General features: G+C 38.0%; 1 protein-coding gene across 1 annotated transcript; it reads right to left on the bottom strand.

Annotated features, from left to right (window-relative positions):
• Positions 1–12,276: 12,276 nt before the first annotated feature.
• Positions 12,277–13,668, bottom strand: LOC113937486 (methylmalonic aciduria and homocystinuria type D homolog, mitochondrial-like). Its single transcript, XM_027621799.2, is given in 2 exon segments — positions 12,277–13,407; positions 13,410–13,668. Coding segments are annotated over 2 exon segments (891 nt in total). The 5' UTR covers positions 13,539–13,668; the 3' UTR covers positions 12,277–12,645.
• Positions 13,669–23,377: the final 9,709 nt, after the last annotated feature.

Genomic DNA, 23,377 nt, shown 5'->3' with positions numbered 1-23,377 from the left:
AAGGGAAAAAAAGAATGTAGGAATGAAGGAAATTTGATAAGGAATAGGAAGTTTAGCCATTCTCAAAGTACTTCTTTACAAAATATTCATTAATTCATTAATTACAAAGAGTAATTACAAAGATAAGCTGGCAGAAACCCCCTTAATCAAATGATCAAAGATCACTAAATGATTGATGATCTCATCATCAATAATGGGACAAAGAGAAATTGTGATACAAAACAATAAGAACCCAGCATCACTTCTGTGATATTCCTGCCAAAGACACAAACTGAACCCAATCAGTAGAAAACAAGAAAACATTCCACAAAATAACTTTTCCATAATCTTCAAAGGTCATGAACATCCAGGGGAAAGTGAGAAAAGGCTGAAGAAGACTAAAGAAGCACTCACGACAGCTGAAAGTAATGTGAGATTTTGACCTGGACCCTTTCACTACAACAGGCATTTTCAAGATAATTCATAAAACTTGCAAGGTGTTTGAGGAGAGATGGCAGTAATGCATCAGTGTTAATTTCCTAATTTGGGTGGTTTTATCGTGGTCCATTAGGAGAATGTCCGCAGTGGCAGGAAATACACTAAAGTTTACCCAAAGATGATGAGTCATCAAGAAGGCAATTGTTCTCTAATAATTCAGGGGGAAGAAATTTCTTTGTACTCTTCCTGCGTTTTTCTGTAAATTTGACATTGCTTTGAAGTAAAATAACGTCTTATAAATAAACACACTGGCAAAAATGACTGAAGTACAAGAACTTTGAACACATCAGGAAAAGGTAGAAGTGGGGCTCTCAGAACGAGTCAGTAGTTGCTGCATGCTACTGACAAGTTCAACGTGAAGGCTGGTAAAACAAAATGTGCTTCATGCTTCATTGCACGACCATTCCATTTCTGGCTGTCTGACCCCACCATTGCTTTTCAAGTGGAACAGAAAAGTGACTCTGTCTCTTGGATGAGCACAGTTAAGTTTCCATGACAGCTTTGAGTGCTGAAATCCCCCAAGACAGCTCACATCTTTGTTCACCTACTGGCATGGGAAACTCTTCATGTAATCATGATTTCATATCCAAGCTAATTTTTCAAATCCAAAACACCCCATAAGTTTATTTCAACACCAGACAGTTTGTGATATGTGTAGTTTCAAGAATGTGCCATTTAAAGAAGTGGCAGTTCCCCTAAACCAAAGGGGCAGACAAGCTGACAGCCAGCGGCAGTAAATACGCGGCCTAAGGAGGTATATAAAGGACAGCACGGGTGAAATTATTTATAGAATGCAAACTCCCACCACATAAAAAAAATCTTGGGGGACACCTCGGGGGCTCAGTCCGTTAAGCATCTGACTCTTGATTTCGGCTCAGGTCATGATCTCAGGGTCATGAGCTCGCGCACCACATCTGTGGAGCCCAGCGTGGAGTCTGCTTTTAGATTTTCTCTCTCCCTCTCCCTCTGCCCCTCCCTGCCATCTCTCTCCCTCTCAAAATAAAGGGGGGGGAGCTTAATGTCTCTGGTGATTAATCATTTGAGAATTTTCATGTATAAAATTTTTCTGTATTAATCTAATCCATGATCCGATACAATACCTTTGTCAAACATTACCGAGGTTTGGGCCACTCCAAATATGAACCTATAGCTAGTAACCATGCAGATAAATTCATATCTTTGAGTCAACTCAGAAGGTTCTACTGTTCCAGTCCCAGTTCCCAACTCCAGCAGGGAGTTTATAACACATCACAGGTAAAGGTAATCTCAGTCATTTTCAAAATTAACTATGTTGTTCCTACTGTGCTTTGCATTTTATCAAGTTTCACTTCAGATCACATGAATCTTTTGCCATTTTATTTTTATTTAAATGATATCTAGTCTATATAATCTTTTTGGTCTGTTTTTTCTTCCCTTAGTAAAATATTAAAATATTATGATTATTTCTATGTCAAGAAATATTTCTCAGAACTTGGCTGCATAGAATTCTCCTGAATAGATACACCTTTTTTTTCCCCATAGCATCAAATTTATCTGTTTTAATTGTATAATTCAGGGATTTTTAGTAAATTGACAGAGGTGCACGCCCCTCATCACAATCCAGTTTTTTTAATAATTTTTTATTGTTATGTTAATCACCATACATTACATCATTAGTTTTTGATGTAGTGTTCCATGATTCATTGTTTGTGCATAACACCCAGTGCTCCACGCAGAATGTGCCCTCTTTAATACCCATCACCAGGCTAACCCATCCCCCCACCCCACAATCCAGTTTTGAAACATTTTTATCACTGCAAAAGATCCCCCATGCCTGTTTAAAAACAGTATCAATTCCCACCGGGCAGCCTCGAGCAACCTTGAATCTGCTTTTTGTCTCTATAGATTTGCCATTTCCAGACACTTCGTATCAGTGTAATCAGACAACACATAGTTGTGTCTGGATTTTTCACCCATTTCAGGGCTAGGCCCAGATCCCACACTGGCACTTAGTAGGGACTTAATTTGTATTCAAGTCATGCTGGAAAACAGGTCAAGTCAAAGCACGATCAGCTCTGTGGCTTTTTCTTGGTTTAAAAAAAATTCTGTTACGTAGCCTTGGTGGAAGTCACTAGAAAGGTGGGAATAAAGCCCCTCAGATTTGATTTTATTTTATTTTTGGTAGAATTGAAGAAAATTCATATCACTGGTAAAGAATCTATTGTATTTTCTTTTTTTAAGAGACTTTTTTTTATGTTATGTTAATCACCATACATTACATCATTAGTTTTTGATGTAGTGTTCTATGATTCACTGTTTGCGTATAACACCCATGCTCCATTCAGTACGTGCCCTCTTTAATACCCATCACCAGGCTAACCCATCCCCCTACCCCCTTCCCCTCTAGAACCCTCAGTTTGTTTCTCAGAGTCCATAGTCTCTCATGGTTCGTCTCTCCCTCCGACTTCCCCCCCTTCATTTTTCCCTTCCTGCTATCTTCTTTTTTTTTTAACGTATAATGTATTATTTGTTTCATACATTCAAATAATGTATTATTTGATTCAACAGTCTTACACAATTCACAGTGCTCACCATAGCACATACCCTCCCCAATGTCTATCACCCAGCCACCCCATCCCTCCCACCCCCCACCACTCCAGCAACCCTCAGTTTGTTTCCTGAGATTAAGAATTCCTTTTCTTAAAAAAAACTATTTCCTTGTTAGTTGACATACAGTTGACAATTTTTATCTAGATAGATGATTATTTCCTTTGAGTAATTTCCCTAAAGGTGAGATCGCTGAGCCTAAGTGTGTACATGCATTAAGGCTTTTGAGAGTATTAACAAATTGTCCTCAGAAAGGTTTTAAAAATTTGCTCTCCCATGAGCCTCATCCCTTCCCCCTTGCCTGTGCTGAGTATTATCACATTTCAGTGAAATGAATTGAATTATTAAAATATTAAATAATTATACCTAGTTGGGTAGGCCACTCCTTGGGAAAAAAATATTGCTCAGAGAGTCAATATCTTTTGAGTGCCAGAGGGTTTTCTTTATTTTTTGTTTTTCAGAGAACACTACTGCCTTAAAAGGCTGGTCATCTGCTTATCTCAAAGAAAATAACTTTCTGGATCCTACCATTCTTCACAGAGTTGTCTGGCTAACATAAATTGCCCACAAAGAAATACTTACTTCCTTGGACTTCTTTCTGAGTTCTACACCAGTCATTTCAAGTGTTGCAACTCAATTTTTTTTTTTGCCAAAATTGCTCATTCACCAACTGTTTTCAATTAGCTATGGTTGAAATGGTGTTTGCATTTTGCTCCCTCCCCTTTTTAGAAACATAAATTTCCAAAACAATTACTTACCTATTGAGCTGAAGTCTCTTGCTTTTGCTAAGCCTGAAGGTGAGTGAGTGAGTGTGTGTGTGTGTGTGTGTGTGTGTGTGTGTGTGTGTGGTTGTTGTTTTGAAAAGTTTGCAAATCCATTTAGTTATTTCTGAGGAACAGTAGCCAAATAAACATGGGTGCCATTTTGACAGCATAGTTATTAAAATACTATATCTTTTTTTGGCAATTCTACTTGGGTCTGGCTTTCTCAAGTACTACTACAGGAAACATAAGATAATTAACTCCATTCACATCATTATAAAAATAAAGATACAAAGACACAAGATACGGCAATTGGGTTTAGCTAATTGAATGTATTTAGAGAAAAGTATACTTAAATGTGTGTGAGCAGATATCTAACTTACTTACTTGCATTTTTCAAAATCAATCTCACTTTGCCAAGAAGTAGAATTTCCTCTCCTTGCCACCCCATTGTTGTTTTTTGTTTGAAATATGTTATAGTATAGAGGTTAATGTAGTATAAAAAAAGACATTATAAATGCAGTGGGGGGGAAATATTTATATTACAATTATTGTGTAGTCCTTTTAATTTTAATGTTTGCTTTGATATAATGAAAAATCCAACCTAATGTTGCATAAAAAATCATCTTTGTATTTAAATTTCCTTGCTCTTGGGTGCCTGGGTGGCTCAGATAGTTAAGCGTCTGCCTTCGGCTCAGGTCATGATCCCAGGGTCCTGGGATCAAGTCCCACATCAGGCTCCCTGCTCCTTGGGAGCCTGCTTCTCCCTCTGCCTCTCTCTCTCTCTCTCTCTGTCTCTCATGAATAAAAAAAAATTAAAAAAAAAGTTTAAATTTCCTTGCTCTCACACAAGATCCATTTGGAATAAGGCAAATGGAATTGGAATTTTACATTAATTAACCTAGAAAAATGATGCCGCCCTGGTTTTCAGGGGCCATTACAGATTCCAAACTACAGCAGCACCACGGTTTATGGTCTGGTAGCACAGGGTGAAATATCTAAACCGTTGTGCTTCTTGAGAACGCCTGGACTGAGCAATAATGCTAAATCAGCAAACTAACCCCACAGTTTGTGAGGCTCCTCAGTATTCAGCTTGACTCTGTAATAGCTCAGAAAAAACACTGAAATTTCAGTTTCAAAACGGAGCTTTTGTTTTTTGCACACATTCATTTTCTTTTAATCTGGAGTTCCCTCATCTGATTCTCTTGAGAAGGTATGTGGATATTACCTTTGCCAGAGCAAATAATTTTGGACACTTTAAGGAGAACAAGTTACATTTGACCCTTGAACAGCATGGTTTGAACAGCATGGATCTACATCTACATGGATTTTTTTTTTTTTTTGAGAGAAACAGAGAGCACAAGCGGGTGCCAGGGGTGGCAGGGAGAGGGGAGTTGGCAGGGAGACGGGGGAGTAGCAGAGAGAGAGGGAGAAACAGACTCCCCACTAAGCAGGGAGCCCCACGGCTAGGCTCCATCCCAGGACTCTGAGATCATGACCTGAGCCAAAACGCAGATGCTTAACCAATTGAGCCACCCAGGCGTCCCGGATTTTTTTATATATAAATACAGTACAGTATTGTAAGTGTATTTCCTTTTTCTTATAATTTTCTTAACATTTTCTTTTCTCCAGCTTACTTTATTGTAGGAATACAGTATAAAATACACATAACATACAAAATACATGTTAATTGAATGTTAGCTGTAAGGCCTTCAGTCAATAGTAAGCTATTAATAGTTAAGACTCGGGGGGGAGTCAAAATTATGAGTGGATTTTCAAGTACATGGGGGTCAATACCCCTAGCCCCTGTGTTGTTCAAAGAGCAACTGTATTTGCTAGTTGGGCTCAATATATTGATCAATGACCCCATCTCTACACACAGTGGGGACCCAGTACCTATAGGAATTGTACCCACCAAGCTCAGGCTAAGCTCTGGACACAACAGACAAGTAGGATTGCAGGATGTAGACTCAAAGAAAGCTGTGCCCCAAACCTGTTTCTGCTGCTTACTGACTATGTGATCTCGGGCAAGTCATTGGACCTCCATGCCTCAGTTTTCCCATTTGTAAAATAGGAAAGATAGCAATACTTGTCTAACAGGGTTGTTGTGAGGATTAAGAAATATAATGCATATAAAACACTTTGCAGGGCTTACAACATTATATGCACTGTAATAGTCTAGCTATTTTTATTATTCTTTTTATTTTACTCTGCCTATAGTCCAGAGAGCATTAATAGAAATCATAAAAACTAGATTATATTCAAAATTTAAGCTCACCAGAATGTTTCAAATTTTATCATTTCTCTTTCTTTGGCTACTCATGATATAGCTAGTTTTATAAATACCGCATTTCATGTACTTACATACATAATTTAAATATGAAATTTTTTATATATGCATTTTCTCACTTTTAAAAAATATTTTCAAAATTTAAAAAAAAATGACAAAATCCAATGTTCATTTGGAAATACTCAGAATAGCTTTAAATTCAACTACTTAAAACATTTTTGATTAAAATTATTAGGGCACCTGGGTGGTTCCGTTGGTTAGGTGTCTGCCTTTGGCGCAGGTCTTGATCTCAGGGTCCTGGGATCGAGCCCAGCAGTGGAGCTCCCTGCTCAGCTGGGAGTCTGCCTCTCCCTCTCCTTCTGCCCTTTATCCCTTCCACCCTCTCTCCCCATTTGTTCACTCTCTCTGTCTCTTTCAAATAAATAAATAAATAAAATCGTTTAAAAAAAAGCCTTAAAATTATTAATGAGAAAAAATTATCTTAAAGACCTTCAAAAAGGCATATTTTTCCATATTAAAAACTAATTTATTTATTCAACAAAACTTCACTCAATAAGCACCATTAAGTACCTACTATGTTAAGTACCTGCTAAGTAGGTATTAAGTACCTATTTCAAGCAACTGTGCTTGGTAATGGGCAGTTTGAAACAGCTTCTGGTTTCAAGGAACTCACTAATACCTTTCGATTCATATTGTTCACAGTCCTAGAAAATGTGATAGTTGGTCCTAGGATTTATCTTTTCAAACACATACCTGTTTGAAAAATGAATAAATAAAACAATCATTATATTTACAACTCTTTTTCCTGGAGGGGCACCTGGGTAGCTCAGCTGGTTAAGTCTGCCTTCAGGCTTCAGCTCAGGTCATGATCTCAGGGTCCTGGGTTTGAGACCCTCATCTGACTCACTGCTCAGTGGGGAGTCTGCCTCTCTACTCCTCCAGCCCCCACCACTCATGCTCACTCTCAAATAAATAAATACATAAATATATCTTTTTAAAAAAACAACTCTTGGGGTGCCTGGGTGGCTCAGTCAGTTAAGCGTCTGCCTTCGGCTCAGGTCATGGTCCCAGGGTCCTGGGATCAAGCCCCACATTGGACTCCCTGCTCAGTGGGGAGTCTACTTCTCCCTCTCCCTCTGCAGCTTCCCCCTGCTTGTGCTCTCTCTCTGTCAAATAAATAAAATCTTTAAAAAAAAAAAAAACTCTTTTTCTTGGAGCTTTTCCTACTTGACTAGATCACTAGACTAATTTCAAAGGTCTGTGAGGAAAGCTGATTTAGCCTAACTTATTTTTATAAAAATCCAATGGCTATGTCTGTACAATGACAAATTAAATTACTTTTTAAACCTTAATTTCAGCTAAACTTGTTGTTTGGAATCACATAAACTACCCCCATAGAATAGTTTTGAAGATTAAATGACATAATATTTATACAACACCTAGTACAGAGTAAGAACACAATAAATGACAGTGATTAGTATTATAATTTACAACTACGGTAATAGGGAGAAAGATCCATATCCACATTTTATGCTGCATAGCATTAATCTTTTGCCTTATGTGGGTAGCATGCTTCATAGTGCAAATTTAACTTATGCAATAACAATTTTCATATTATATTTTTAAATATTTTCCAATTATTGAGAAGCCTTCTCTTGTCTAAATTTATATATGTTGATTTCTCATAATAATTCTGAAAGGGATATATTCACTTTATCATTTTACAGAGGAGGAAACAAGCTCCTCAAATGAAATAATCTGGCTGAGCTTACATGGTTAGTAAGGGGCAGAACCAGGATACAAACCCAGACTTGTCTGACTCCAGATTTTTCCATTTGTCATGCTGCCTGTATTGGAAGACTTTTGTTAATACAATTGAATTTGTAAAATTGTTTTCCAAACTGTTCTTTCTTCTTGAGTCCAGAATTCCTAGAGACTCCAAAAAGATGTCTGGGATTTGTTAACCACTATTTCAACAAAACTATACACAAAGAAAATTTTCTGCAGTTTGATTTTGTTACACAGAATAATTTTCCAATATCAGAAAAGTTGAAGGTGATTTTAGAGTGACAAAAACATCACCTGGACAACTTAAGTTTGGTACTGATAACATATAACAGAAAACAGAAGACAAATGCAAGATTCTCTGGTAGAGGTTTATCTCTGAACTGAATAAGTCCACATTCCCTTGTGATATCTGCCCTCCTCTCTCATGGTTGAAAAGACTAAGACAAATTTAGAAATTAGACCAAAATTGGGTAACAAACACATTTCTGCAACAAATGGAATGTATAAGAAATACCTTTTACTTGAAAATGGAAACAAGGTCACAGTCAAAATTGCTACCAGCCTTATTGATATATGGTAGCTTCTAAACCCACAAAGTAATTCTGCAGGGGGACCTAATGGATCAAAATTTGGTTCTCTTTAGGAAATCCAAGTGAGATGGAAAGGCAGGCTAAGTAGTTACCCTGAAATAAATAGAAGCATACTCTTAAGGAAGGCAAGGAATCTCTGAGTAAGTAAAATGAGTAAGACCTCTACTTTTTTTTTTAAGACAGAAGATAAATTTTGATGAATTAATATGATTTCATGGTGAATTCGTGATTTTCTTAAATTACACAGTGGTAATTTTAGAGGCAAGTATTCATTTAAACACTCTGCAGTTCCCTCCAATCTGTTATCTCATTTACTTTCCAAATTAAACAATTTCTTAAGAGACTTAACATACTCATCAACAGTACATATTTTGCTCACTCTCTTACCTAAATGCAGAATTGATACCTTTAATCTCCACAAAACTCAGGAATCACAGGAATGGGGAGGGAGACCCCCAGAGTTCTTTTGCCTGGTCATTCAAATCAGCCCCACAACCTCAAGCAGAGCCAATTGAGCCAAATACACATCAACGCAAATAAAACATTGCAAGAGACTTGGCAGGTCTTCGTGTGTTGTCTGAACATTTTCCATAGGCAACGCCAGCTCCACCACCACTTAGCTACTCCTATTCTACTTGCAATCAAAACTCCAACATCTGGAAAGAATAATCGTAATTTTTAACATGTTAGTCCTTAGAGGGCTCATGAGAGTTAGAGAAAATAAGAAGCGCTCAAGGATGTCTAAGTCACTTAGAAAGTTAAGTTATAAAAAAGTCTTTCCCCTACATTTGTAGTTAAAGAGGGGGAGCAAAACTTAATTATGCACAGGGAACTGCCTTTTATTGCCATTGACAGTGTCCTCCAAATCTTATAGATTCTACCGGCACTTGCAGCCATAGCAGGAGTAGTACCCCGGTAAACTCTAAAATGTTAGCTTTAGGGTGCTGTCATTCGTGCTTGCTAAATCCTCAGAAATCTAAAGTGGCTACAGATCATGGAGGTGATCATCCTGGGAAGCAACATGAGGCCAGAGGGTCAGACAGGCCTAAATTTCAACCCCAGCTCTGCCACTTCCTGACTTTGTTACCTAGGACAAATTCTTGGACTCTCACAGAGTCGAGGTTCCCTGCCATCTCAAGAAAAGAAAACCCTCTATAATTAGCATAGTGCCTGAGACATAATAGTGCTCAATAAGTGTTGGTTGAAATAAAATTAAATGAAATATCTACATGCATCAGACCCTTTAAGCTCCTTGGAAAAATAATGAAGAGGATTGTGGTATAAGGTTCAAGATTCATACACTAAGCTTAACAGAGTTGCCCAACCTGAGTAGAAAATACCCACCAAAATATAGGAAACTCATCCTAAAGTAAGAGGATATCAAAAGACTCAGATGCAGCCCTAAGTTGATCACTGCCAGAAAGTGCTGACTTTGAGTTCTGCAGGGTGAGGCCCACCCAGTGTCCTCAGGTTACCTTTTATAGACACAAAATCTCATTCTCTGGATAAATACTCCCCGTTCTAAGAACTGGGCCACCAACACCTGTCCAAGAGGAGTGGCTGAAGTGAAGGTGCTGAGAGATGATTTCCCTAAGGCAAGAGAAATGGGCAGCAGTGGTAGTGGAAGTCCCAGTTCACATGGAGGAGTGCTCAGGACCCACAGGCTATAGCCAAAGACAGACCAGCAAGACCACCTGACAGAATCAGAACACAAATCATCACATGCCGCTTACGCTCTTGGTTAACTTGGAAATAAGGGCGACAGAGAGGAATCCTATTCTATTCAGTCACTATTTATGCAATCCTGTGTAAAAGTCATGGCTTGGGTCCCACTTCTGCTACAACAGCAATTTTGTGGAAAGAGAATTCTATGAACTCCTTGGTGTAGACAGATAGGAAAATGGATGTCAGTGGACCGAGATGAGAGTGTGAAACAATCATAGTCCTGGCACTTTCTTGATTATTTTGAAATAATCACATCACAGATCTGAGCTTCAGATTTCTTGTTTGTAAACTGGACACAATTCTACTTACCCTAAGTGCTCCACAAGGTAGTTCTAAGTTTCTAATGAGAGCTTATGCATAGAATTTCTTGTAAAGATGGAACACCGTTTTATTCTTGTTTTGAGAAACAAAAGTAATGTCCTAGGTAGTAGAATGGAGAATGTTTCAGCAAGGAAGATGGTTTAAGCTTAAGATGCATCCAGTTTAGAGTTCTCAGAGAGAGTTCTAGCCCAGGAAACTCACATAAAAATACCAGGAATAAATTATGTAGTGGATGACTAGACAAAGAGGTACAGAAACAGAATGAATTTTCTTTGGGAGGTCATTGAACAGGTGACATATAAGTGAATAGGAGCTTGCCCAAAGAACAAGTGAGGAGAACATATGTGTGCAGGTATCAGAGGTAGGTAGGACTTTCCAGGTGAAAGGGAACATGTGAGCAAAGGCATAGAGAGGCATGAAAGCATATGATATGTTTGGGGATCAGTAAGTACTCATGTTTGCCCACAGCCTAGGACACATAAGAAAGAGTAGAGCCTGGAAAATTCATCTAGGATCAGAATACAAAGCCATACTAAGGAATTTGGCCTTTTTTCATTAGCAACAAGAACACCACACAAGGTTATTAAGCAAGGAGAGTAACATAATCAGATTTCTGTTCCAGAGAGCTCACACCTGCAGCAGTGAGCAAAACAAATTGAAGACTATTACAAATAGCTATATATTGATTGCTAAATACATGTCACTTAGCGCTTTGCTCCAAGGGGCCAAGAAGAATGTGTGTCTTGTTCACGGCTGTATCTCACTAGATACACAGTGCCTAATGCAGGGCCTGGCTTATGGCAGTGCTTTATAAATATTTGTTGAATTAATTCATTGCTATTGGAATGACTGTGGAGGTTTCTTACAGATGCACTTCAACTTTATTTAACCCTTAATGCTGCACTATGTGATACTATTATCACATATTTACATCCTAGTCATCTTTGGATTCCCAACACCTGGCTCATTCTCTGGCATTACAGTAGGAGTTCAATAAATCTTGTGAAGTGGACTGAACACAAGAGCATTCACAAGACTTGCCCAAGGAAATAGACCCAGGAAATGTGAGTACTATTGACCTTACCAAAACAAAGGTGTCCAAATTATTACTGATGCATTTCATTTTGAGCTGAATTTGCAGGTGGGTCCACTTCTGAAAAGTAAAATAGTCACCCTCCAGAAACCATGTATATGTATTTACTGGTATGTGCAATACAAGGTACAAAAATGTGACAATTCAGTTAACCAGACAATGGCAGAAGCCCACTATTGACCCGATGGACTTCTAGAAGTGAATGAGCATGGTGCTTTAATTTCTGATTTGTAAGGAAAACATTAAATTTAGAGGGAGAAAACCAGCAAGTTTATGAAAATAATTATCAGTAATACTGTTGCCATTTTTATAAGTCAAAAATGGCCTAATAATAATTTTACATAAATCAAGCTGATGTTTGCTCAATACAAGACTATTTTTTTTTTTAATACTTCTTCATGATAGTGTGTCCAAATGAGTTCAAAGACAAGAAAAAAACACACACTGGTCTTTCTCATTGTATGTGCGGAACAAAAGTGACTGCTCTAGGAAGCTTATTATAGATTAAAATTCTAAAATTTATTAGCCGTGTTAAGTAGATTAAAGTGCCAAAGCAAATTTTATTTACTTTGTAGTAAATATTTTTAAAACTTTTTAAAACCTTCAATAAAGTTTTTATATAAGCTAACAATTCTTTTTTTGTTGTTTTTTTTTCTAGAATTCTCGATTGCATTTATTTTAAAAATATTGCAGTGAAAAAACAGATCCAAATGTGCGATTTTAGAGAAAAATAAAACAGGTTTTTCCAATAAAGGGAAGAAATAATGAAATCATGTCCTGGTTACACGTTAACTACCACATTCTATACAATGTGGATGTGATCAACATGTATTCAATGATAGTATGAATAAACATTTGAGATTTAAAAATCATATACCATTTGCCAATGCTGTAAACCCATAAATGTCGAAATAAATACCTAAAAATAAGTAAATTTAAAAAACTGAAGCTTCTGTTTATAGATCAACCCAAAAGGTACGTATAAATAGTACAGCCAATAATTTGACATTACTGTTAGTTTCCACCTAATTTCTTCATAATATGGCTGTCTGGTGTTGCATTAGTGAAGATACTTCCTACAACCACATGGGTACCCCAGAGCCTATGATGAATCACTTTACAGCAGCCAAGATCATCAACAGAGAATCCTAAATGTCGATAGCGTTCATCTGTTTCAAAAAGAGTGTTGTTTGTATATGGTCCAAAAAATGCCAAACCAGATGATGGGTCAATAAAGTCAGCCCAATAGCCTTCAGCTCGAAGAGCATAGCAAATTTCCTTAGCACCATTAATGAACTTTTCTAACAGCATTTCTCTTTCATTTTCTACCTCTTCGCTCCAAAGAGTCATATCATTCTTAGTTTTCTGTGTTATAGTCGGAATCATTAGTTTGTTGGTAGCTCCTTCTGGAAACAGTGACTCAAAATCTCTTCGCAGCAATTCTGGACATGTCTGGATTGCACACTCTACTTTGGCATTTTCAAAGTAAGTTTCCGCACTGCTGATTTCTTATTCAACAGGTGCATTACTACCCTGAAATTCATTCACATACTGTGCCATCACAAACTTGTGTCTTTCACTTGATAAAGGTTCTGCTAGAATATCAGGTAAAGTTTTATGAACCTGGCTTTTCTTCTGTGATGTGGTCCCATTGAGATGACAGTCAAAACCTATGTTCCCAGGAAGCTGGAATCTCTGATCCTGAGGTCCAAATGGTCCCATAGTTTCATCAGGCCATACTGTTTGAGAGCATATATCTGGAGGTGCAGGGGCCACATATGAGACTCATCAGAACCTGAAGATCCTGCAGTTGAAAAGACTTTGGGATTGACAACCCTTTTAACTAAAGAGCAAAATCCGGGGAGATAGGAAACCAGTCTGGCTCTATTACAGAGCACAGTGGCCATTTCCAGCGGGGAGGGCAGATGCAAAATATCTTTGCTTTCGTAAAGTTATTCCGAGTGCTGTGGCACCAAGAAGACGGGCGAATTTGGAAGGGCTAACGCGGGCGGAAACCATCCGTACCAGCCCCTCCGCCGTCTCGAGCGGTCCCAGATCTAAGCTAACAATTCTTATAGGTCATATACACACATGGCTAAATCCAACAAACAAAAATTTGAGAATGCCATCAAGTGAGTTATTCATTACATAGAATAATGAAACCTGATGTTTTTGCTGAATTCAGCCAAATTTATTTGCATGTATGGACTAACCACATTGTGGGAGAGACTTGCAAATGATATTAAGACTTATTACATCCTAACACAGCTTGCCCCAGAAAGCAATTGACTAGGGAAACAAATAAGATAATTTATAAACAAATAGAGCTTAGTCCAAGAGTTGCTGTTGGAACAAAGAACCCATCAGTAGAAAAAGTATAAACATAATGCCAGGGAAAGAGGACTTTGGTTGGTTACATGAAGTGTCCCCAACATTCAGGAAGAGACATGTTAAATATGAGAAAATAAGAGCAGACAAACAGCATACAAGTCTTATGCAACAAAAGGAAAGGAAGAAGAACACCAGCTGAATCCACTGTTTTTTTTTAAGTAGGCTCTGTGCCCAATATGGGGCTTGAACTTACAACCCTAAGATCAAGTCTCATGCTCTATCAACTGAGCCAGCCAGGGGCCCCAATTTTTTCTGAATCCAAAGTTAAATAACATTGCAGGAGGCATGCATAAGACTTATAATTTCTCTATTTTTTTGTTCTTTAAATATAATTTCCTTAGAATACATTTCCAGAAAAGGGAAAATACAGCTAGGAGTGGGTCAGGAATAAGGAATGGGTCAAAAACATGATATATATTACCAAATTGTCCTTCAAAAGTGTAGGCAATTGTTTCTTTCACTCCCTCCTTGATATTAAAATATCAATTTTTAAATCTTTATTAATTTAATAGGTGAAAATGAAACCTCATTCTCATCTTAATTTTCATTTATTTGATTATTGGCTGTACCAAAGATTATTTCACACATTCCTTGGTCATTTATGTTTCTTCTTTTAAGGAGCTTTTCCTGTTAGTGCCTTTTAACCATCCACTATTTAGATCTCAGAACTTTGATCATCATTTACTATTTACCCCATATATATTAAAAATAATATTATCATATTTGATATGTTTCCCTTTTTATTTAATTTTACAGTTTTATTATGTTAAGTACATAAAGATATTTTAAATATTTGTGTATTCAAATCTGTAGCACTTCCCATTTTCTAGCAGAATGTATCTCAAAAAAGAAACGTTACCCTGCCCCCTAACTTGAGGTAAAAAATAAATAAAAACATGCTCTTAGGGTGCCTGAGTAGCTCAGTTGGCTAAGCATCTGCCTTCAGCTCAGGTCATGATCTTGAAGTCCTGGGATCGAACCCCACCCTGCCAGTTGGGCTCCCAGCTCAGCAAGGAGTCTGCTTCTCCCTCTGTCTCTCCCCACCTAGCTCGTGCTCAAGCTCTCTCTCTCTCAAAAAATAAATAATCCTTTTTAAAAAAATGCTCTTGCATTATGTAATGTGAGATTTTGTTTTCTTTGACTTGGAAAAAGTAATAAATCCTAAGACATGAACTTCTGCAGGATGAGGTTCAAAAAGAAAGGTCTAAAGCACAGGATAGGGTAACAGCCATCTTCCTAGATCAGTCAGTTAACTGGAAGGAATCACTCAAAACCAGAGAAAAAATGCATGCCTCATATTTTCCAAATCTAAGAATCTCACCACTATTTTTTCTGGGAAATCTTGCCCTCCCAAAAGACCACAAACCACTTCTAGGCCTTCATAATAGTAAGGAAATTACGCCAACCAGGCTTTGAAATTCACAGTATATAAATAAAGGTAATAATCACAGTAGGGCAACCACACCACTATCAATATGTTTACTCAATTGATTCCCAGGAAAACAAAGCTATTCAAGAGAAAAGACCATTTCATTTTTCTATCTGAAATATCTTTCTGCCTTCTTCCCTGTTACTTTTACCTATTTAAATCACTCAATATCCAGATCTTTGCCCCCTTTTGTCAAATTTTCCATGATCGCTCTGTTAAATATAATCTCTCTTTCTGAATGCCTAATTGTGAATCCACCTATATGGTCCTATCGTAGAACCTTATTTTATAGTTTTTTCTACATCTTGTTTAATCTCTCCTTCTTATGACACACACCATCAATACCCTCCCCACCCTCACCCATGCTAGATTGCAGCAATGACATCTTTTTTTTTAGCTTTTTCTTTAAATTTTTTTATTGTTATGTTAATCACCATACATTACATCATTAGTTTTTGATGTAGCGTTCCATGATTCAGTGTTTGTGTATAACACCCAGTGCTCCACGCAGAACGTGCCCTCTTTAATACCCATCACCAGGCTAACCCATCCCTCCACCCCACCCCTCCCCTCTAGAACCCTCAGTTTGTTTTTCAGAGTCCATCGTCTCTCAGGGTTCGTCTCCCCCTCCGATTTACTCCCCTTCATTCTTCCCCTCCTGCTATCTTCTTCTTCTTTTTTTTTTCTTAACATATATTGCATTATTTGTTTCAGAGGTACAGATCTGTGATTCAACAGTCTTGCACAATTCACAGCGCTCACCATAGCACATACCCTCCCCAATGTCTATCACCCAGCCACCGCATCCCTCCCACCCCCTACCACTCCAGCAACCCTCAGTTTGTTTCCTGAGATTAAGAATTCCTCATATCAGTGAGGTCATATGATACATGTCTTTCTCTGATTGACTTATTTCACTCAGCATAACACCCTCCAGTTCCATCCACATTGTTGCAAATGGCAGGATCTCATTCCTTTTGATGGCTGCGTAATATTCCATTGTGTATATATACCACATCTTCTTTATCCATTCATCTGTCGATGGACATCTTGGCTCTTTCCACAGTTTGGCTATTGTGGACATTGTGCAGCAATGACATCTTACAAGCTTTTACATCCTGGAACATAACAAATAGTCATGAAATATTTTTGAACATGTGAATAAATGAAAATATTTTAGCATACACTTTCTTTTTTCTAGTTCCTCAAGCATCCAAAAGAGAAAATGTAAATTTAGCAACAGACAAAACAAGTTCCTTTAGGACAAATAGAAGTTCACCTGGTAATTTTCTGTGATTATAGTCACAATTAAGTTATTGTTAATCAAAAAAGGATTCAGGGACTGATTTCTCCTTTAGTCCTATATATAGGAGTATATTCCACTTTACTATGGTCAGTAACTATAGAAGACAAAATTTCTATAGAGATGAGCTATATAACAGACACATAGGTGAAAATGACTCACTCAGCTCAGCAAGTGTTTGAAATAAGCATGCATATCTTTCAACCTTTCCCTGCCCTTCAATCCAGCTCATCATCGACCTTACTTAAGCCTCAAAGCTAGGTCACTCTTCTGTCCTATATCTAGACCTCACTTTATTTCAGCTTGCTGGGTCCTTGAAGAAGCAGAGGTCTTTTCTGATTCTGGCCATGTCCCTTCATTATTTTAAGTTCATGTCCCTTCATTATTTTAAGTTCTAGAAGAGTCAATAAAACTTTAACTCTCCATAACATTTTCTGAAAACATTCTCTATTTTACAACCTTGTGGCCCCCCCTCAGCTTACCTACTTATTCTTCTTTAAACACATTTTTTAAAGATTTTTACTTTATTTTATTTTTAGTAATCTCTACACCCACCGTGGGGCTCAAACTCAGAATCCCAAGATCAAGAATCGCACACTCTACCGACTAAGCCAGCCAGGCACCCCTCTTTAAACAAATATTTATTGAGTAACTGCTACATGCTCAGTACTGGGGAAACAATGGTATGTATGCAGACACAGTTCTTGTCTTATCAGAACTAAGAGTAATGGGAAGAGCATACAATTAAACAAATCTAACAAGGTGAGCTAGTGAAAAATTGATGTCTTAATTTTTAAATTTTTTATTATATAAAAACATATAAATACATGTATATATATACTTGCTATATATTTTTTACTTATATAAATATATGTATATATATGTACTTGCTTCTGTGGACTTGCTGGCAAAACTAAAGATTTTCCTTTTTTTCTTTTCCTTTTATTTTTTTATTTAAATTCAGTTAATTAATATATAAGGTATTATTGGTTTCAGAGGTAAGGGTCAGTGATTCATCAGTCTTATATAATACCCAGTGCTCATTACATCACATGCCCTCCTTAATGTCCATTACCCAGTTACCCCATCCCTCCACCCCTCTCCCCTCCAGCAACCTCAGTTTGTTTCCTATGATTAAAAGTCTCTTATGGTTTTTCTCCCTCTCGGATTTCATCTTTTATTTTTTCCTCTCTTCCCCTATGATCCTCTGTTTTGTTTCTTAAATTCCACATATGAATGAGATCATATGATAATTGTATTTCTCTGACTGACTTATTTCACTTAGCATAATACCCTCTAGTTCCATCCACATCGTTGCAAATGGCAAGATTTCTTTTTTGATGGCTGAATAGTATTCCACTGTATATATATATATATATACCACATCTTCTTTATCCATTTATCTGACATCTGGGCTCTTTCCATAGTTTGGCTATTGTGGACATTGTTGCTACAAATATGGGGGTGCAGGTGCCCCTTTGGATCACTACATTTGTATCTTTGTGGTAAATACCCAGTAGTGCAATTGCTAGGTTGTAGGGTAGCTCTATTTTCAATAAAGACTTTCCTTTTATAGGAACAGACTTATGGGTTCCAGAGTTTGTAGCTCCTTGTCTAAGGAACTTTGTTGATGGTTGTGTATTTGAATGTGTAGGCCCAGTAAGAAAACCAAGCCAGGTAAACTGAGAGGGTGATAGAGGCTGATGCTTCCTGGAGAAGGGGCAGTGATCCAAACTCTAAGTTTAAAAAGGGGGATGGCTGTGGAGGGAATAAGGAAGGGAAAAAAAGGGGTGATTAGATCCAGTCCATATCCCACACCCTGGCTGTGGCAGGACACCTCAATGGGAGTGGATACAAGGACGCCTAAGGTGTCAGCACTAAGCACATTGGCGTCAAAAACTGAGCTTGGCATGAAGTGAATGGGTAACCCAGCAGCATCCCTGTCTTTGAAAGGACCACATAAAGCCTGGATCAGGAGCCTCTCAGCGGTCACCATAACCAACCCCTGACCTCTCCTCCATTTGTCCTAGACTCCATAAGCCCCAGGGACCTGATTCAACCCAAAGGAGGAAGAAGGAATCTCAAAAAATAAAATTGTACTTCTTGCCAACCTTGGAAAAGAAACTGGAAGCTAGATTTTAACAGAGAGAAATATGATATTTCTTACACCATGCATGTCATAAACAATTCATAACCATTTATTACACAAGTAATTATGATAAATTGCAAGAGGTGACCTAAGTCTCCAGTCTTGACTAGCCTATCCCAAATTCTCTCCAAGTCCCTCTCTCCCCTTCTCAATCCTATGTCTTCACACTCCACCCTCATCAATCTCTTTAGTCCATGGAGATGTCAGAATTCATTTCTATCAACCCCATTAATAGATTTTTAAATCTGCATTCAGTTCCTCCTTCCTGACCTGGTAAAGTGTCCCCTTGTTGGTCCATTTGTTTTCATAGTGAGTTTTTTGTTAATTCCAGAAAGGGAAAACAGCTTCTCATACACAAGACCAAAGAAAAGTCTTTTTTTGTTTGAAAAGTCATTTCCTTTGATTGAGTACCAAATATATTGAACACAAACTTTGTAAAGAGAACCCATAAAGAGATGAAGGTGTAAACCCAGCTAGCCAGATTGGACAAATTCACTCTGGTGAGCTGTGAGGTAGCAAATATTATAGCCAAATTATCTTAAATTCTATTGCAAAGCTAAAACTTCATATTTTCATGCATTACAACTCTCCTTAAGATTTGGAATTTGCCCCAAAAACTAATGATGTAATATATGGTGATTAACATAACAATAAAAAAATTAAAAAAAACAAACAAACAAACAAAAAAAAAACTAATGATGTAATGTATGGTGATTAACATAACATAATAAAAAAGAGCAAAAAATAAAAAAATAAAAAAATAAAAAAAAGATTTGGAATTTGCCAATTAATCCACACAACAATTCTTAAAAAAGAAAATTTGTCCTCATAGTTACCCTAAAAGTGTAATGGAATGATGTAATCCATAATGATATAATCCAATGGGCCAGCCATTATCACAAATCATATCATTAGCAATGCCACTCAAATGGTACACTTTTCACGCAATTGCCTGTCAACCAGCCATTTATCATGGCAAACATTTTGCTTAAATTCAGTTAATTACTGATATACCTTGCCATGTTACTTTGAAATTTTTTTAATCCAGGCTTTCCGAAAAGTTTCTTAAGAGGCATTATTTTCAGTTAATCATAAGTTGTTTCATGTACTAGCCTCCAAGAAAATTCCTTATTGGCAACATTTAAATGAAGGAAATTAGGAACACCACAACATTAGTCAGTATGGAAATTATTTACAGATCACCACCCATTTAACTTCTTGTTTTTAAATTATATAATGAAATTTATTTTCATCAGGGTGTAAATGACCATCAGGATTTACCCTTCAAGGACACCTGCACTTTAAAAGAGGAACTTGATAAAAACAAATGACAGTCAAATTAGTGGGTGATTCGTGTGGCACCAGAAATCCAGGAGTCCCACTACTTCCTCCAGCAGACCAGGAGGACTGGAGTTGAGCTTGTCACCCCATCTAAAGGGCTCCAGCCCTGCTGTATTGTTCTAACTGGCCTTTGCTGTACTCACACAAGTGTGTTGTTCCCTTAAACAAGTGAGTTGGTGATTCCTGGTACAGAGGGGCTGCTGAATGGAAGACAAGGAAATGGGGACTGCATCCAAAAGGCACAGTCTGAAATCTCAGCTCGATCAGGTAGGATAGGGAAGCAGGGGAAGGTGCCACCTCCAACAGGAGCAGTGTCAGGATCCAAACTAGTAAAAACCAATGAACGTCAAACACATGCCAAAAGGAGACAGATCATCAGAACCAGTAACACAACCTACCATATGGAGACCCACCGCCCTTGGGTACCTGTTGGCATGCAAATTTTTTATATAAGATATAGGACAATAAATAAATCAAATAGACAACTTTTATCCTTTCAACATTCGGCCAAAGGCCTCTTATGCTGGGGACATTTTGAGGGTATGATATATGACAATAAAGACATTTCTATTGCTCATTAGAATGTTGGAGGTGCTCACACATGCATGATCTTACTAAATTCTTGAAACAAACCTGTCAGACCATACATAGTCTAATGCCCAGTTAGAGGTTGGGAAATAGACTCAGGGAGGGCGTCCTAAGTCATAACAAAAACAGAGCTCAGACTAAAAGGCCACTTGTTGGTTCGTTTGTTCATTCATGCATTCATTCATTGAGTGACTATAATTTTTTTAAATTGATTTTATTATAAATTGTCATTTTTTAGAAAAGACTGGCTGTTGAGCCCTGCAGATCAAGGGGCCTGAGAGAGGAGGGAACTTCTCATTGATAGGGTTTCCCCACAACAGTGGCTGTTTCCTTAGACACAAAGGGAGGTATAGAGGGTAGAAATGTGAGTGTTTACTTCCTTCAAACTGTGCTTCTCCCTTTTGCTCAGCTCCAGAGACTGATCCCAATGGAGAAACTGAGGCAGTCATCCGTCACCCTGGTGGCAAGCTGCCACTTCACACTCTCCTTTCATCTCCACAACATCTCTGTCAGTAGATGTTAAAACCCCCACTTTACAAATGAGAAAAGCAGCAGGATAGGAAGCTGAGGCCTGCTGTGCTCTTGCCACTGCCCTGCAGGCGGCCAGGAGACTTTGATTTTCTCTCTCCTGGACCACTGCAATGAAACTGAAAACCAAGCAAACCATTTCTCTTCTCAAAACCCTACCCTGAAAAAAGGCAAGCCATGCTCCTTTAGTGAGGCCCACAGAGTTCTCCATGTTCTGACCTTGTCTTCTCCTATGCCCCAATACAAACACATGTCTGTCTCCCCCATATTGGAAGCACCTTGAAGGCAGGGCCCAGGTCTCCTTTAGTTCTATTTATCCGGGACCCAGAAGAGGACTACTATACAATAGGTACTTGATGTATTTATTAAAAATACGAATACATCCCTGAGGTCTGAGTCATTGTCCCAAAAGAGACAGCCAATTCTGCTTTCCCTTGTGTCTTATGATAGAAATGGCCCAAGACCCTGTAGTTTTGGTCAGTGAGGGGAGAAGTGGAGTTTAATAAGGAATGGAGCACATGACACCCCAGGATGCAGCTTTGGCACCCTTACTTCCTATGGAGTACCTGATTAGCCCTAGGGAGAGCTCCTCCTAAGTCTTGACACAGAGGAGTCCTGGGTCAGTTTACACATCCATTGAGTGCAGAGTGCGTGGAAATTCCTTTGTGTGACCTGTCCCTTTCCAGAGACTTTCAAATTCCATTCCTAAGAGCTCCCAACAGTGTTCTCTGCATACCTACCATTTAGAAAGTCCTCTGTGAATGCTGAACACTCTACACTTCCTACCAGGATAGGGTTTATAATAGAAAAAAATTCTCCCATACTGATGTTCAAGGAGAAAAGAAGAAATACACTTCCAGCAGAAAACTGGCTGTCTGGGAAGGTTTCCAACCAGAAGATTACATTTTCTTTTTCTTTTTTTTTTTTAACTTTTGACTTCCTTTACCACTTAACCTCTTTGTTATTGCTATTTCTTTGTGAGATGGCAGATAATAAGAGAAGAATAAGAAGAGAGGAAAGAAGAACCATTGGACAAAGGTATACTATAGGCAGGCACTGTTCCAGGTTTTACAATGAGGATCACTCTTCAAAAAAACCAGCATCCTCCCTCTTTTACAGCAGAAGAAAATCAGGTTCAGGGCCATTAAGTAGAATAATTGCCCAGGGTCACAGTGAGAAATCCAATGTCAGCAATTTGACTGGTTCCTTCTCACTTAGTCATCTAATAAGTAATTGGAAAATGATTTGAACCCAGGCTTATCTGACTCCAAAGCTTAAATACCATGCTATTCTTGGGAAACAATCACCTAAACAATTCTAGATACTTCGATATTTTACCAGATAGTTGACTTAAAAAGAGGTTCCATAATTTTCCTTTCTAGAGCTGATCAAATCCTCCAGTAATACCTCCACACCATTTCTCTGCCCAATACAAAAATGCACACCAAAAGAACAAATTTTTTACCCAGAGTTTTGAAAACTCCATGACTATCCAAAAAAAAAAAAAGTTATTGTACTGAATAGGCCTCTTAGAGAGTGTTGGCAAACTCTAATGTTTTAACTGAATCCATAAAGCAGATAGATCTGTGTGATGAACAGCCTCCTAGAACTATTTGTCACTGATAACAGAGGCTTCTGTAATAAATGGCTGGAAAGCACTCTCCATTATAAAGTATTACATAAGTGCTGACTGACAACAATACAAAACTATGCCAAACTACAATAGGATGGCCCTTATGAATTATACAAGCAAAAACAGGATCAAGCATAGCCAGTCACACTTTTCTATATCCTTCACAAACTTCAAGTGGGCTAACAAGGACTATTAGACATTTTAAAGATAAACTTAAAAACACACACCCTTCTCGGAGCCTTTAAAGGAGGGAAAGAAACAAGCTTTAGGGAAACAAACAAGCTCTATAAGAGGTGAGATGAGAAAATGCCTTGGGCCCAGATTTTACTGGCTTTCTAGGGGAGGCCTTCATGGTATGTAAGGCAGCTACAGCTTGAGAAAGGT

The sequence above is a fragment of the Zalophus californianus genome, chromosome 4 (assembly GCF_009762305.2).
Source record: "Zalophus californianus isolate mZalCal1 chromosome 4, mZalCal1.pri.v2, whole genome shotgun sequence".
Taxonomy (NCBI): Eukaryota; Metazoa; Chordata; class Mammalia; order Carnivora; family Otariidae; genus Zalophus; species Zalophus californianus.
The sequence above is the reverse complement of the archived record's forward strand: the minus strand, read 5'-3'. Positions and strand labels throughout refer to the sequence as shown.